The sequence below is a fragment of the Mytilus galloprovincialis genome, chromosome 13, assembly GCF_965363235.1.
Source record: "Mytilus galloprovincialis chromosome 13, xbMytGall1.hap1.1, whole genome shotgun sequence".
Classification (NCBI taxonomy): Eukaryota; Metazoa; Mollusca; class Bivalvia; order Mytilida; family Mytilidae; genus Mytilus; species Mytilus galloprovincialis.
The window spans coordinates 9,481,991-9,495,928 of NC_134850.1; the positions used below are offsets into that span (position 1 = coordinate 9,481,991).

General features: G+C 31.0%; 1 protein-coding gene across 3 annotated transcripts in view; it reads left to right on the plus strand.

Annotated features, from left to right (window-relative positions):
• The window catches only part of LOC143056928 (uncharacterized), a 135,991-nt gene that overhangs the window by 37,352 nt on the left and 84,701 nt on the right, over positions 1 to 13,938 (plus strand). The window contains exon 1 of one of the 3 annotated variants that reach the window (XM_076230134.1): positions 6,250 to 6,743. The exons of the other annotated variants lie outside the window; for them this stretch is intronic. Coding sequence (XP_076086249.1) covers positions 6,711 to 6,743 — 33 coding nt within the window. The 5' untranslated portion in view covers positions 6,250 to 6,710. Of the gene's footprint in view, positions 1 to 6,249; positions 6,744 to 13,938 lie in introns of those variants that run through there. 3 annotated transcript variants of the gene reach the window in all.

Below are 13,938 nucleotides of genomic sequence, written 5' to 3' on the forward strand. Positions count from 1 at the left end.
TCTGTATTAGTATGAAACCATATAAGTTGACAGTTCTTTCTCTATAAGGGTCTTATGCGGTTTTTTATCCGAATAACGGCTTACTTCATGAAAGTTCATCATACTACAAAATAAAAGGTACAGAATGAACCCTGATGTAATACCATCAAGATTTTTTTACTTTCATTCATCACTTTTTTTTTCATTGATTGTACATTTTTTGTTACATTAGTTTATGAGTACATGCAAATCAACTTATTTTGTCTTCTCAAATTCTGAACGAGGCACTGTATTGTCTTGTTCAAATATGGAGTGATCTCTGATAGTTTACAAATCTTCATTGTTTCGTCGACAAATTAATTTCTGTGTTCATTTGATGCATTGGACCCGTATCTGTTTTGTTTTTAGAAAAGAACAATTGTAATTCCATTAGTTTCCTTGTAACTAAGCGCTAATCATGATGAATGTTCTAATTATTAACCTCGCTGACTGGTAATTCTGTCAATTTATAATAGAATTATAGCTATAAAAAGATACAGGACAAAATTAAATTCTGAACTAATGCAACAACATAAAAATACATCTTAATCACAGAAATTTCTAATATTGCACCGAGAGAAGCGTTACAGAAGTTTCTTTGTTTGAAGTTTTATCACTATTTAAATAAATTAAGATAACATATTACAGCATTTTAAATTAGATTTTTTACTGTATGTGTAAAATGGAAAGAATGAACACCTGACAACCTAGGAATTAGTTTTTTGCTATGTTGGTTTTTGGTGACATCTTTCCGATGCCGTAGTTAATGAGCGTTGGTTTTTTTGTGATATCTTTCGGTGCTGTAGTCAATATGCGTTTTAAATCCAGGCATTTTTGCATTGAAGCGTCTATATGATTCGGAATCAAGGAAACGAACAATGCCTTGCCACATCGTGCTTAGAAATCAACTACTTTGTCTTTGAACAGGTTGTGCACAAGTCAGGAAATGTGGGATACGTGTACTATTCCCTGCTTTCAGGGAGCCTCCCTGATTTCTGATGTATAAAAAAAGATTTATGGCATGAAATTTACAAAAGGGCACGTTTTAGCGTTATAATTACATCAGTTGAATTTGAAAATACTAAAAGTATTCTAGGAACAACAAAACATGAATAAGTGAAGACTTGTTTTTTCTAGAACATACAAATCTTTTATTTAGGAATCAATTGACCAAGCTGCATGATCCAGGTGTAACTGAACATAATCGAATTATGTTCACGTCTATTGAAAAATTTTAATTCCCAAGTGATTAACATATTTTTTGTCATCTCATAAATTATGATCAAGATATGAATTGGTGAACAAAGGAATTATTTTGTTGTGAGTTATGCATCAAATTAGACTCGAAATAAGCTTGATTTTTAACTAATAAACACTTGCTATCATTAAACATTGTTATCACATTTAGAATGTGCACTTGTGTAGATTTCATATTATAAAATGAATAGGAAAAAAAGAGGTCCCTGTATATACTGTTTTAACACAAGAAACTGGGGTGTACACTTAATACAGGGAATATCCCACTTGTCTTGACTTGAGCCTTACCTACCTACCCATACCCTGACAACCGCAGTCAGGGGAGGGGAAACACAGATAGTTTTAATGTTGGCCTGAGATGTAAAAAAATAAAGTAACGTACACAGGTAAATAAAAATATATGTGTTGTGAGGATGTTTGCTTCGGTTATAACAGATTAAGCTTTTAAAATAATTCAACATTTTAATAGTACTTAATTTATAGAAAAGTATGAAACCAATGATATTCAATGTCGATACAAAAGTGCTGACTACTGGGTTGGCGATACTTTGTGGGGACGTCAATTGCTGACTACTTGGTTGGTGATACCTTGTGGGGACGTCATGTGCGGACTACTGGGTTGGTGATACCTTGTGGGGACGTCATGTGCGGACTACTGCGTTGGTAATACTTGGTGGGGGACGTCGTGTTAAATTGTCGTGGCATCGGTCCAGCGTTTGTAAGAACTCATCCAAGATACCAGGTGAAAGGTTTTTTTTTTAGTATTTCGTGAAAACGACTTAATTTTGAATATGAGTATTATTTTTTTTAGACAAATACTGTTAGCCAAACTGACAGTAACCTTTATAAATTAATGATGTTGTTGTGTCTGTATTTTTGTATTTCATTGAAAAATGGATGAATTGATTGATGGCGTAAAATTACAATCTATAAATAGCTTACATTATTGTATAAAAAGAAAACACAATTATTGGATGCAGTTCTATATATAAAGTGAGGAAACAAATGGCAATGATGAAGATTATGGATGAGTAGTTGATGGCTTTGAACGGAAATGAATCTGTAATGACGATTTCACTTCGAACATTACACAATGTCGCACCCGACTACCGATATGTGGATTTCATGTTCATGTAAATGATGTTTTATTTTTATTATGCTTTCCCTAGGAACTGGTTTTGTCAGCTTCTTTTCATCCACTTGTATCTTTTTCTTTCCCTATTCGCCGCATTATTAAAGATAGCCTATGACAATTCAAATCAAAATACATTTTGTAATGCATTAAATTACCATTCTCAATCAAAACGAACTTTTCATGTCCGACATAGTTAATGGTCAAATAAAGTTGAAAAGCAATGAACCCCCAAACTTCCTAAAGTCTTTGCCAAATACAACTTAGGTTTTTTGTATCTAAAATTCAAAAAATGATAATTCCTGTCAACACATTGACAGAGAAGCAGACTATTGGACTTGTTGATATTCGTTTCTCTTATGGCACATTTTCTTATGACAATGTTTCTTTATATTGCTGAATGATTTTTGGGGTTTTTTTTGTCTTTTTTTTTAACCGTGTAGCTTTGTTTTCAGTCTGTTTTATGGCTTCCTGCTCTGTTTTCCTTTGACCATAATATCTTCTTATCTGTTCAATGTATTATAGAATAAATAAAATAAGATTAAGTTCGCTGATGTTCATCACTTTATATACATTCAGATTATACATAAACAAGTTTTATATAAAAGGATAAAAAAAACTATTATTATCCTTTATAGAAAAATGATTATTATTTAATGTAAATTTATTACATTAACAATGATGATTGTATATTTACGCAATACCATGACTATACAAATAATCATTACTTTTCAATATTAATATACATACAACAATTATGACAATATAAGTTGGAGAAAAAAATGACAAAATATTATAATCAATATTCAGAAAGGTTTCCATATAAACGAAGCACCTGTTACGTTCGTAATTTGTTCTTTATTTAAAACGAGGTAACAGTTGCCTAGTTAGTCAAAGGATTAAACAAACATTACAGTAACTGTGAAATCGATGCGTAAGTAATGATAATAAAATATGTATGTTTCCTCGCTCAGGAAATGTACATCGCAAAATGTAGAGGCGAATGAGAACATAACATGCTTTCTAGCAAATAATGAAGAATCTAAAGGAACTTAATGACCTTGCATTTCATTTTAAAGAAATTGGTTAAGAACTTCGGTACTTGCATGAAAAAAAATCCAAATAATTGAAAGTTTGTCAGTTAGAAACACTTTTTGAATCTCATAACCTTTTGATGACGATAGCAACGTTGAGTTATTTGAAATATCACTAATGTATATAGGGATAAAAGGATTTTTTTTGTAAAATATAAGTGATATGTTTTGTTCAGAAAAATTAATAATATAACGGAAAAGCTGGAGACGACATTTGTCAACAGGGTGTCTTGGGTTTCATTTTTCTAAGAAAAAATCGTACAATATCAGACTTTTCCTTTTAAAAAGTTGCATGTTACTTCTAATCGGATATTTAGAATCAAAATTGACATCCTTATTCTTTATCTAGAACTAAACAGTGGGAAGTGTCAAAATAATTCGTAAAAAATACAACCAAATATGAAACTTTAACATGTGATTTCCTGGTCATAGCTTTGCACATTAGATATGTTTTCTTTAAGCTACAAAATGAACATTTAACAGCATATCATAATCCCTAGAGTATTTGACAAAAACCAATAGAAGGTTAGCTCTGTATAAATACTTTCTATTTACAAACGTCACATAATAAATAACTAGCTGAGCGATTTACAACGGTTGAATTTTCTTCCTCAGTGTTGATAATTTTCAATGCTACAAGCCATGATGTAAATATCAGTAATGAAATTGACATTTTTACCGAATAAATCGGGAAAACATACAAAGTAATTAAGCTTAATACTTGCCATACAAATTAACGACTCAGTGGATGTGTGCTTTGCATTCTGCCTACATTACCACCCCGTTGTGCTCTAATTGAACCTTTGATTCACCAGAATAATCAAATTATCAAAGAGATTCTTTGTTTATGTAGAGTTCTTATATATTTATCAATGTTTGGTTCAGTTAATCATCTGACATACGAAGTTCATAAATGATTGCATAAAGCTCACTCGAGGATGGAAAAGATGTTGTCTGTTTATTTCATCTTTAAAATTTAATTGTTAAACGTCTAGCTGGCTGGATCGTTTTTGTTCGGTGGCAGTTGTGGATTTTCTTTAACTTTGATAATTGAATCGTTATAGTTAAATTTCTAATTTTACATTTTATATGATTTGTCTCTATCATCTGAATAATTAATATTCAGCTACGTGGATTTAGTAAACACGAATGTAATTGTATTTGATATATTAAGTGAACAGCATTAATATTTACTGAAATTTTCAAATGTTTCAATACACCATTAAATGATACTTAGGATACAATCATATACAGATAGATTATCAACGAATCGTAACATAAATGTGGATCACGGTCGATTAATCAAAGAATAAATTAATCAGCAAAGAGACGAGGTACCATATTGTAAGTAGCACATGTGATGTATGAAATTGATCGGTGATCTATAGCAGTCACCTGTATATAATGGTATTATAAAAATGTTGGACATCTTGTATGTTTACCGTATCGACAACTAAAAATTTAAATCTGTATTCCTCTTGTGGCAGCAAATTGGCAGTTGTATTCAAATACTGAATATTTTGACGGATATTTATCAAAATAAGTTACGAAACGAATGATAAATCTGCAATCGTTTAGAGATTTATTACAGTGAAATAAATGCAAATGAGGTTTACTGCAATATACATTTGAAATTATTTTTCTGAAAGTGACGTTGAACATGAATTGATGTAAGTTTCGACAACAGGTCTGAGGTTAATTGAAGATACATCTGTGAATTTTGAAAACAGTTTTTAACTAAAGAAAGTATATCAGCAAACTTATTTTTGATTCCTAGCTGCAATTAATCAAACGTGTCTTTGACGAATACGGAACTATGCTTCTATTGAATTATCGATGTCTTTTACCTGTGAAAATGACAGTAATCTGAAACTGACACCGCTATGATATGAAATCCATCATAATTTACATCTAAAAGGAAGAGCAGTTATAAAAACGCTTGAATAATTTTCAAAACTTGATTGTAAATTGTTCGATTTGCAAAATAAGCAATTAATTTTACTGCTTTGTTTGATAATGATAACAATATCTAACCAACGCATCTAAATGTAGGAAATATTTATGGAAATAATTATACCTAATTATTTGTTCAAAGAAAACACAGACAAAAAAGTAATTGTGCAATTTGTCGTCATGCAAAGGTGTTTAGAGGACTTATGAAAATTTAATGTCGACAGCAAATTTCAATTAATAATTATCTTCGAAAACAAAGTGCAGATTTGTTCATGCTTCACTTCAGGTGTGGTGCAATTTGCTGAAAGGTTTCAAATGTAATTGAAGATTTTGTGCATCTTTTTTTAAATCGGCAAGTGAACAAAAATCGATTGCTATTGAGCAACAACAAATTTATGGGAACTCATATACACATCAGGAAAGAAATAATTACAAATATATGATTTTTCTGACATTTATTCTAGGAATAATTATTACAAAAAGAGACGGCATCTTTTAATTAAAATCAGTTGTACTGTTTACAAAAGGTGGACTGTTCTTTTCATGTGCATTTTCTGAGAAAACCTGAACTGATCATTTCAATCAGCAGTGCTAGAAACAAATTAAAACGAAAAACAGAGAAATAAGCCATAAGCTAAGATTTCTCATTAGTTTTACTACCATTGAATATCATTTTACGGAATAATCATTTAATGAATAGCTAACGGATATTGGATAATAAGACCGATCAATTCCGCTCGAAACAAATGAGACGGACCTTTATTTAATATGACATATTTGTATAGCATGAGAATAAGTTTGTCATAAAACGTTTGTTTGACAAGGAATATCTTGTTCTCTGGTGATTTCTATGTATATGTAGATTACGATATTATTAGTTTGCTTGGAAATCGATTTGTAAGGACATCGAATTGAAGACCACGTAATTTAGTATTGTGATGTTCAACGTTCGACTTCCTCTTTTTATAAATTAGATTAAATCTCCCCAATCAACTATTTCGCCTGATAAACAATGACAGTGATTTTCGGAATGCATCGACCCCAAGAAATCAAAGTTGTATGAACGTTTTTTATTACGTTGCTTCAGCACTCAGCACTGATTGAAGTTTGTGACAAGTATTTATTGCCAATCTAAAGGTACCTTCGCCGAGTGGCGATTAATCGTTCTATAATAGACTGTAAATTTATCTACTTAATTCGGGATGATTTCATGTGATTGATTTGTGTTGTGGGAATTGTGACAAAATTCAGAAGAAATGGCTGCTGCCATCCTTAAGATAATTGAAAAGGTAGGAGATATATATTTTCGTAAAATCTAAAAGATTCATGTTTGCAATTGACATTACTTTTATTTAATATTTAAAACTAGCCATTTAAGGGCTATATTTCGGTGTTTTTGATACAGCTCATCGATATCACAAAATTAGAAATATATTTTCAGTCTGGGAGAAATGCAGCGTTTATTTGATAATTTTTTAACATTAAAACAGAAAAAAAAATCAGTGTGTGGCTGATAAATCATAGAAAGTAGAGCGCGATCGCCCCCCCCCCCCCCTTTTCATTGACGTTTTTCTTTTAAATCTCATGAATTTTACGATTTATTTGTAATTTTAGCTGATAAACGTCCAAACTTTTTTTGTATATTTTTACTTTTGTAGAATTTCAACCCCCCTTTATTTTCTTCAAAAATCCTTGATCCGGCTGTCACTGATGTAACAGCATAGTTGTCAGCTTATCATATCGGTAACCTTTTTTAAACGTATAATGTATCATACATATGCATGATCTCTCAAATATTTAGTTTCAGCAATCAATTTGATATTAGTAAACAAATGATATTAAGTTGTTTTGATGCTAGATATATTTATAATCTGGTCGACTATATAATACCAAAAATAAGAGATCAGCATCTCTTGAATTAGATAACAAATTATATCAGCTTTGTTGTCCCTTTGATGTCTAAATTAAAAAAAATCATGTAAATTTCCACCTTAAAAATGTATGGCACAAAACTTATGAAATAGATATTTATTAGAGCTGGTATATGGGTAATATAACAAAGGACCAGCAACCAAATTTACCCAGATATGCAGAAGAGGTTTGGAGGTGAACATTGTCTACATCAGTTGAAAGGTGTTGGTCAAACATCGAGTTAAGGTGGTACCCAACACTTTCACTAAAATTAATTTGGCTCGTTTAATATTCATAAAATTTTGTTAAAGTATTTACTTTGACACTTTAACAAAAATATAAAAATTTTGAACCAACCGTTTTGCCAGAAAAATCACACTAGTTATATAACAATGTGTCAAACACCAATTTTGATCATTGAGAAGCTTAATATTCCTTTTACAACACAACGTAATTAAAACGTTTAGCTGACTTTACAGAGTTATCTCCCTGTAGTGTTAGGTACCACCTTAAATGTAAAGAAATACCCCAAAAACAAGGGTCTGAAAGGGATTCACAGTATAGAAAATAATGAGTACAAAGTGCACTGTAATGGTTCTCACTTGATAAAAATACTTATGTTTGGACAAGTTTTTTTAATGGCGTCAAATTTTACTCTGAAAATCCTTTCGAATTTCAATTTTTCTATATATCTTGAATACACTTAACTTTTGTAACTACAAAGTAGGCCCTAGATGTGTGTGTATGTACCTTGTACCGTCAAACGAGGTTCAAATGAAATCAAATAATAAAACATTATGTAACGTGGTATGTCTATTTAACTGTGCCATGAACAAGCATGTTGTTCTTGGCTAGCTGAGTCTTCATAAAAGGAATTGTTCTTTTATTTAAGAGATGGATTCATTGTTGCGGCTTGTGGCAAATTGAATTTCCTTATCACTAAGTTCATTTCAAATTTGCTGTCCCCCTTTATTTTAAACTCGTGTAAAAATGGTTGACGTTATGTCTACAACCTGATCATGAAAACGTTTAACAGAAAGCAAACATGGGTTTCTACACTAAAGCTCTTTTGTAATTCCGATAATAATATCTCAATATGCTTTTATAATGGATGACATTTAGTTAAAACAACAAATTTACTATCTCCAACCAATAATCATTTACAAAGCACGATTCCCATTTACTGACACATCAACATGAATATAAAACGGAAATAAAATTCTAATATTTGTAGAAATTATAACAGGGTTTAATGGAGGTTTATTAATTTGTTATGAGGCATAATCAACACGTTCATGGTTGTACCATACACAGCAGACGACACTTTTTTTTATTTCAAATGTGATAATTTTTCGTTTCGTTTTAAAGTTCGTGAATTATTCATACGTGTGTTTACACTATGGATACTTCATTACTGTTGGGCTGTTTCAACTAGACTTTGCTCTTTTATGATGTAGGGTTGTCGTGTATTTGTATGATTAGAACAATACTTAGATAACATGACACAAATGTCTTCGTTTAGAATTAAAGGCATTATAAATAAAAAGTAAATGACAAAAATACTGAACTCCGAGGAAAATTCAAAATGGAAAGTCCTTAGGCAGCAACCATTTGCTTTTCGGGGGGGGGGGGGGAGGGGGCTATGGTTTTTTATTCTGAACAGCCTTTTTTTTTCGCCTGCGGCGAAAAACAATCTATGTTTTTCGCAACAAGTCGAAAACAATTTTTTTCTTTCAATTTTAGCATTAGATATAGTGGCAGCTGAGGGTGAAACAAACAATTTTTTTTTTCTCAGAATCAAAAACAAATTATTTTTTTCTCCAAAAACTGGAAACAAACTTTTTTTTCCAAAAAAAACCATAGCCCCCCAGAAAATCAAATGGTTGCTGCCTTAATCAAATGTAAAAATCAAATGATAAAACACATCAAACGAATGGCCAAGTAACGTCATATTTCTGACTTGGTATAAGCAAATGTAGAAAATTGTGGATTGAACATGGTTCAAATTGCATTGCTGTCTCAAATTTGACTTATTTTATAATTCAAAAAAATTAGAGCGATGGTGTAATGTTATTTGAAGATTCATGACGGCGGACGACTCCCATACTATCTTAACTGAACATTCAAACTCAAAACTAACAAAATACTATTCGTGAGTGATCACACGTCGACGACGTAACAACTTTTAATGAATGACTCTAAATTCTTCGGATAAATATATGTTTACAAAACAATCTGTATGGAATGCTAGTATCGTGTATATATTTATTGATAAGTAAAATATGACAAAGGTTAACTTTGCTTGTTTAATGTCATAAATGCCATAGTTGTTTTACCTATTAGATCGTACTTGATATAATGCTAGAATGAATTAATTGCAAAGCATTTATTTATATCAAGTACGATTTAGTATTTTGTAAGTTAATAGCATTTCTTTTAATAAAGACTAAGCCAAATAAAAACTGTTCTTGCCTCAGTCAGAAAAGAGCAAACAATCCAGCAAGGGTTCCAGTATTTCAGGAAGTTTGCTGCTCAGTTTCGAAATAAATAGATTTCCATAAAACTAGTATCTATATATATATTGATAGGGTTTAATTGAGGAAGCAAAAAAGCAAAAAGAAATATATAGGTCAATGTGCTTGTTTTTGGAATTTTAGCGAGAAAATGTTCTCTCTTGATTTTTCACAGTTTTATCATTGACCAGTTAAAGTTCTCAAAAACTATTAAAAGATGAATAAGACTTATAAGATTTATAAGACTTCTATAAATGGCTTATAATTATACGTGTAAAAGATTTATAAAAAAAAAAGGGGGGGGGGGTTCATGGGGACATTTTTTTAAGGCATTCAAATGGATAAAACCAGAGGATTTCGAAAATCTTACAAAAATTCCAAAACATGACAAGCAAGCATCCTTAACCATTGATAATCAATTTTGTAAATAAAAAATAAGAAAATAAATCCTGGTAACTATGATGAGTTTATTTGTTGGTGTTACTCAACTTTGAAAAGGGAATAATGGGTTGCATTCTGGTAGACATTTACCAATCTAAATTAAAATGATATTTCTTTTAAGCAGAATTAATCGTAACAGTTGTCATGAAATGCAATTAAAAAATTGCACACGACAATCGTAGAACATAAACAACATTCTCAAAGCGACTAAATTGAGTCGAAGAAAAATCTTGTGATCTGACATGCAGTGGTAAATTCTTTGACATTTGCTGGGGCTTTTCCAGAGAAATATCTCTGCACTCACCCTAAATATGATGATTCTTAATGTTATATATATAGTATAAAGAAGAATTTGTAAGTTGGTAATGCTTGTGTCTGGTTCGCTATGTCTTTGCGGAAATAGAATAAATTTAACAACCAGCTAATTCGTAACAAGCGAGGACAAAACGCAGCTGTAAATATATATTACGACAGACATACAGGCTCTATATCTGATACATGCGACTCAATTTCTTCATAACCGTCTACTATATATGTTTGTATCATCAGCTCAGTAGTCAGTACTTTGGTGCTTTGTAACAAACCTTAGTTTCTTAGATTGAACGTTATTAAATCTAAAACTTATTAAAGAAACTAAGGTTAATTATCCCTCAGGCAAAAGTGTCCTTAGAAGGAGTTTGCTATTAATTTAGGCCCTTTTTGATCCTATAACTCTTCAACTGCATCAGTTCTACTGCATCCATGGCTTTCATATATTGGGATTTGAGTGTTCATGATGAAGTTAAAATCCAGAAAGCGCAGTCGGATTTTCGTTATCCATATAAATATCATTTAAATGTGAACAAGTCATTCTTGTTTGAGAAATTAAAACTATTCAATTGATAAAACAAACACAAACTGTATAGCGTTAAAGCCTTAAAAAAAATCCAAAACCATGAAAAACATCTCTGTATGACGTCGCGTACGGTGTTGGTGATAATACGGATTTTGCTTTCCAGTTCGCCTTTATTGCATTTGTTAGAAGTTTCGGAATTGATAACTATATAAATGTATATATCAAAATGTGCGTAATTAAAAGTAGAAATGGAATATGCCTTAAAATCAATACTTGTATTCATTTTGTTACTCGAATGATCCCTAATAACACGGATTTTGAGCGTGTAGACAAGTAACACCGCGACATATGATAAGCGTTGCTTTGAAGTTATTCTTGTCATTTTTTAAACTTATTAAAAAAAAGTTGTACTCCTAGCAAGAGTAGTCTTTGGTGTTAATGGTGTATGTTTTATTTATGACGTCATCGTGAACTGGACGCGTCTGACCAGGACGAAAAGTTCACTTTGTTTTGTGGTCAAGCCGAAAATTGAAAAAAAATATGGATAGGGGTGAAGTTAAGAGTGATTTTTAAAGGTAATTCAAATAGATTATTCCGAAAATGATATATCTTTTTATTCCGTATATAATAAGGGAAAAAAATAAAAAGTTGTGTTACAACATTTCAAAAGATCGTGGCAGAATTAATGATTTTTTGAAATTTGTTTTTCTGTCACAAAACCCAAATCTCGCATATTTTTTGGAGCTCTTCAAAATTCGAACGAATGCTGCAGATCCAAACCACAATTTACATATCCACCCTTCCTGTGTCAAAATTATACAATAAATATACAACTTTCTATGTCTTCAATTAGTAAGTATTGTTTAAAATATGTCCTAAATTGTTCATTTTATTAAATCCGTTGAAATGTCACACTCGCCGTTTTCTGACGTTTTGACGTATTTGTTAAGTGTCTTATGAAAAGTAATAGGCAGTTGCAGTCTTTTCTACGATATGAAATTTTATTCAAACGTGAAAACTTTTTTTTTAAGTGTATGAAAAATAATTGTGTCGAAGTTTTAAGAGAAAATATTGAAAAAAAAAAATAAACGCGATCTTTTTGTTCTTGTCTAGTCAAAATGTCACAAAACGCAGTTTTTTACATTTTTGTTACAAGTATGATAAGTTATATTATACAGTTCTGGAGGGGGGAATTTGAAATTATAATAGCACAAAAATACTATATAACATATTAAAATCTACTGTTCAGGGATTTTTTTTAACCCATTTTCGATCACATGTCGGAAGTATTAACGACACAGTCAGCGACTACTTTTGTCTAGTCATAATGTCACACCATGCTTTTTTACTTGTTTTGACGTTACGTTCTGTAAAACTTGACATGTAGTGCCTAACGTCGAGAAGTGCGGAAGCCTTTACGTGCCATGCTATTTAACTTTTTCCGATTTGATATAACAAATTATCAATTTGATACAACAGATTATCAATTTGGTATAACAAATTATTAATTTGATATAACAGATTATCAATTTCAGATAACAACAAATTATCAATTAGAATTAACAAATTGTCAATTTGAAATAACAAATTATGAATTTCTCTCCCTATAGTATGATTTAATTATAATAATTAGATTCGTTGAAACATTGCGTAACCCAAATTGGCGCATTTTTTTGTTTAGTTTAAACATATTTATTTATAGTGGATTGGGAAACAAGTTTTGCAACTTATATTAATCCCTTTCCACTTTGCATTTTTTTGTGTATTGATTCATTGTTTATCTGACGTCCAGCGACAAATATGTCATTGAATGCTTATTCAAAACGTTCTTAACAGGTTTAATGTTTCTGAAACCTTCTCCCTCCCCTTTTATCTATTATTTGAGGCAGTTTGGGGACTAGTTTGAATGTTCTCTATTCAGTACATGGGACCTGGTGTCTAAGTACGAACGATTATAATAGAAAAAGGATCAATTTATATTGCACATTTTCAAATCAGAAAGAATGGATAGTGTGTTTCTAAGGACATATAAACATGCAAGGATAAAAAATGCTGGCATGCTTCTTTATCAATTTCGATGGGCACATACAAGGATTAATGAAACACCCTTAAGTTCATCCTTGCATTTTTCTTTATATATTTGTTTCAATATTTATTTTGTTTGTACACTTTTTATTAAAAAACAAAGACCCATGCGCGAGATCTAGAAGAGATCAGTACAATACTGTTGATAAAGTTGCAGAAGGAACTGATTTTTCTCTTTATCTTGTCTAGATTGTGGTGCACATTCGCCTATACGTTGTATTTTTATATATGTTGTTGTTTGCAATTTGATGATACAATTTGTAGTATCAAGAAAAACGTAAATAGCTGAGTGACAACTATAGAATTACTTTTATTTCCATGATGAACCAAAGTGAACATATATATACATACAACTTTAATATTAAACCAGCATAAATTAATGCTCGTGGTTTTATTATTATTCAACTAGGAAAGTTTTCGCTAAAATGGGCTATCGAAAATACAGCTGAACGGATTAATCCTGCGCTAAAATGGGCTCTAATGTCTGCGCTAAAATGTCCCCTAGTAGTTTTGCGCTAAAATTATCTGCGGCCATCTGTTTTCTTGTTCATAGTTGAGATTAAATTTCTTTTTGTTTATGAAATTGGCAAATTTGGTTTAATTAATTTTATTGTGGTTAATTTTGAATTTGCTTTCAACTGTTGATTCTTTTAACATTTAATACAGGCGATGAAACAAACGATTCAACTAATAAAATTT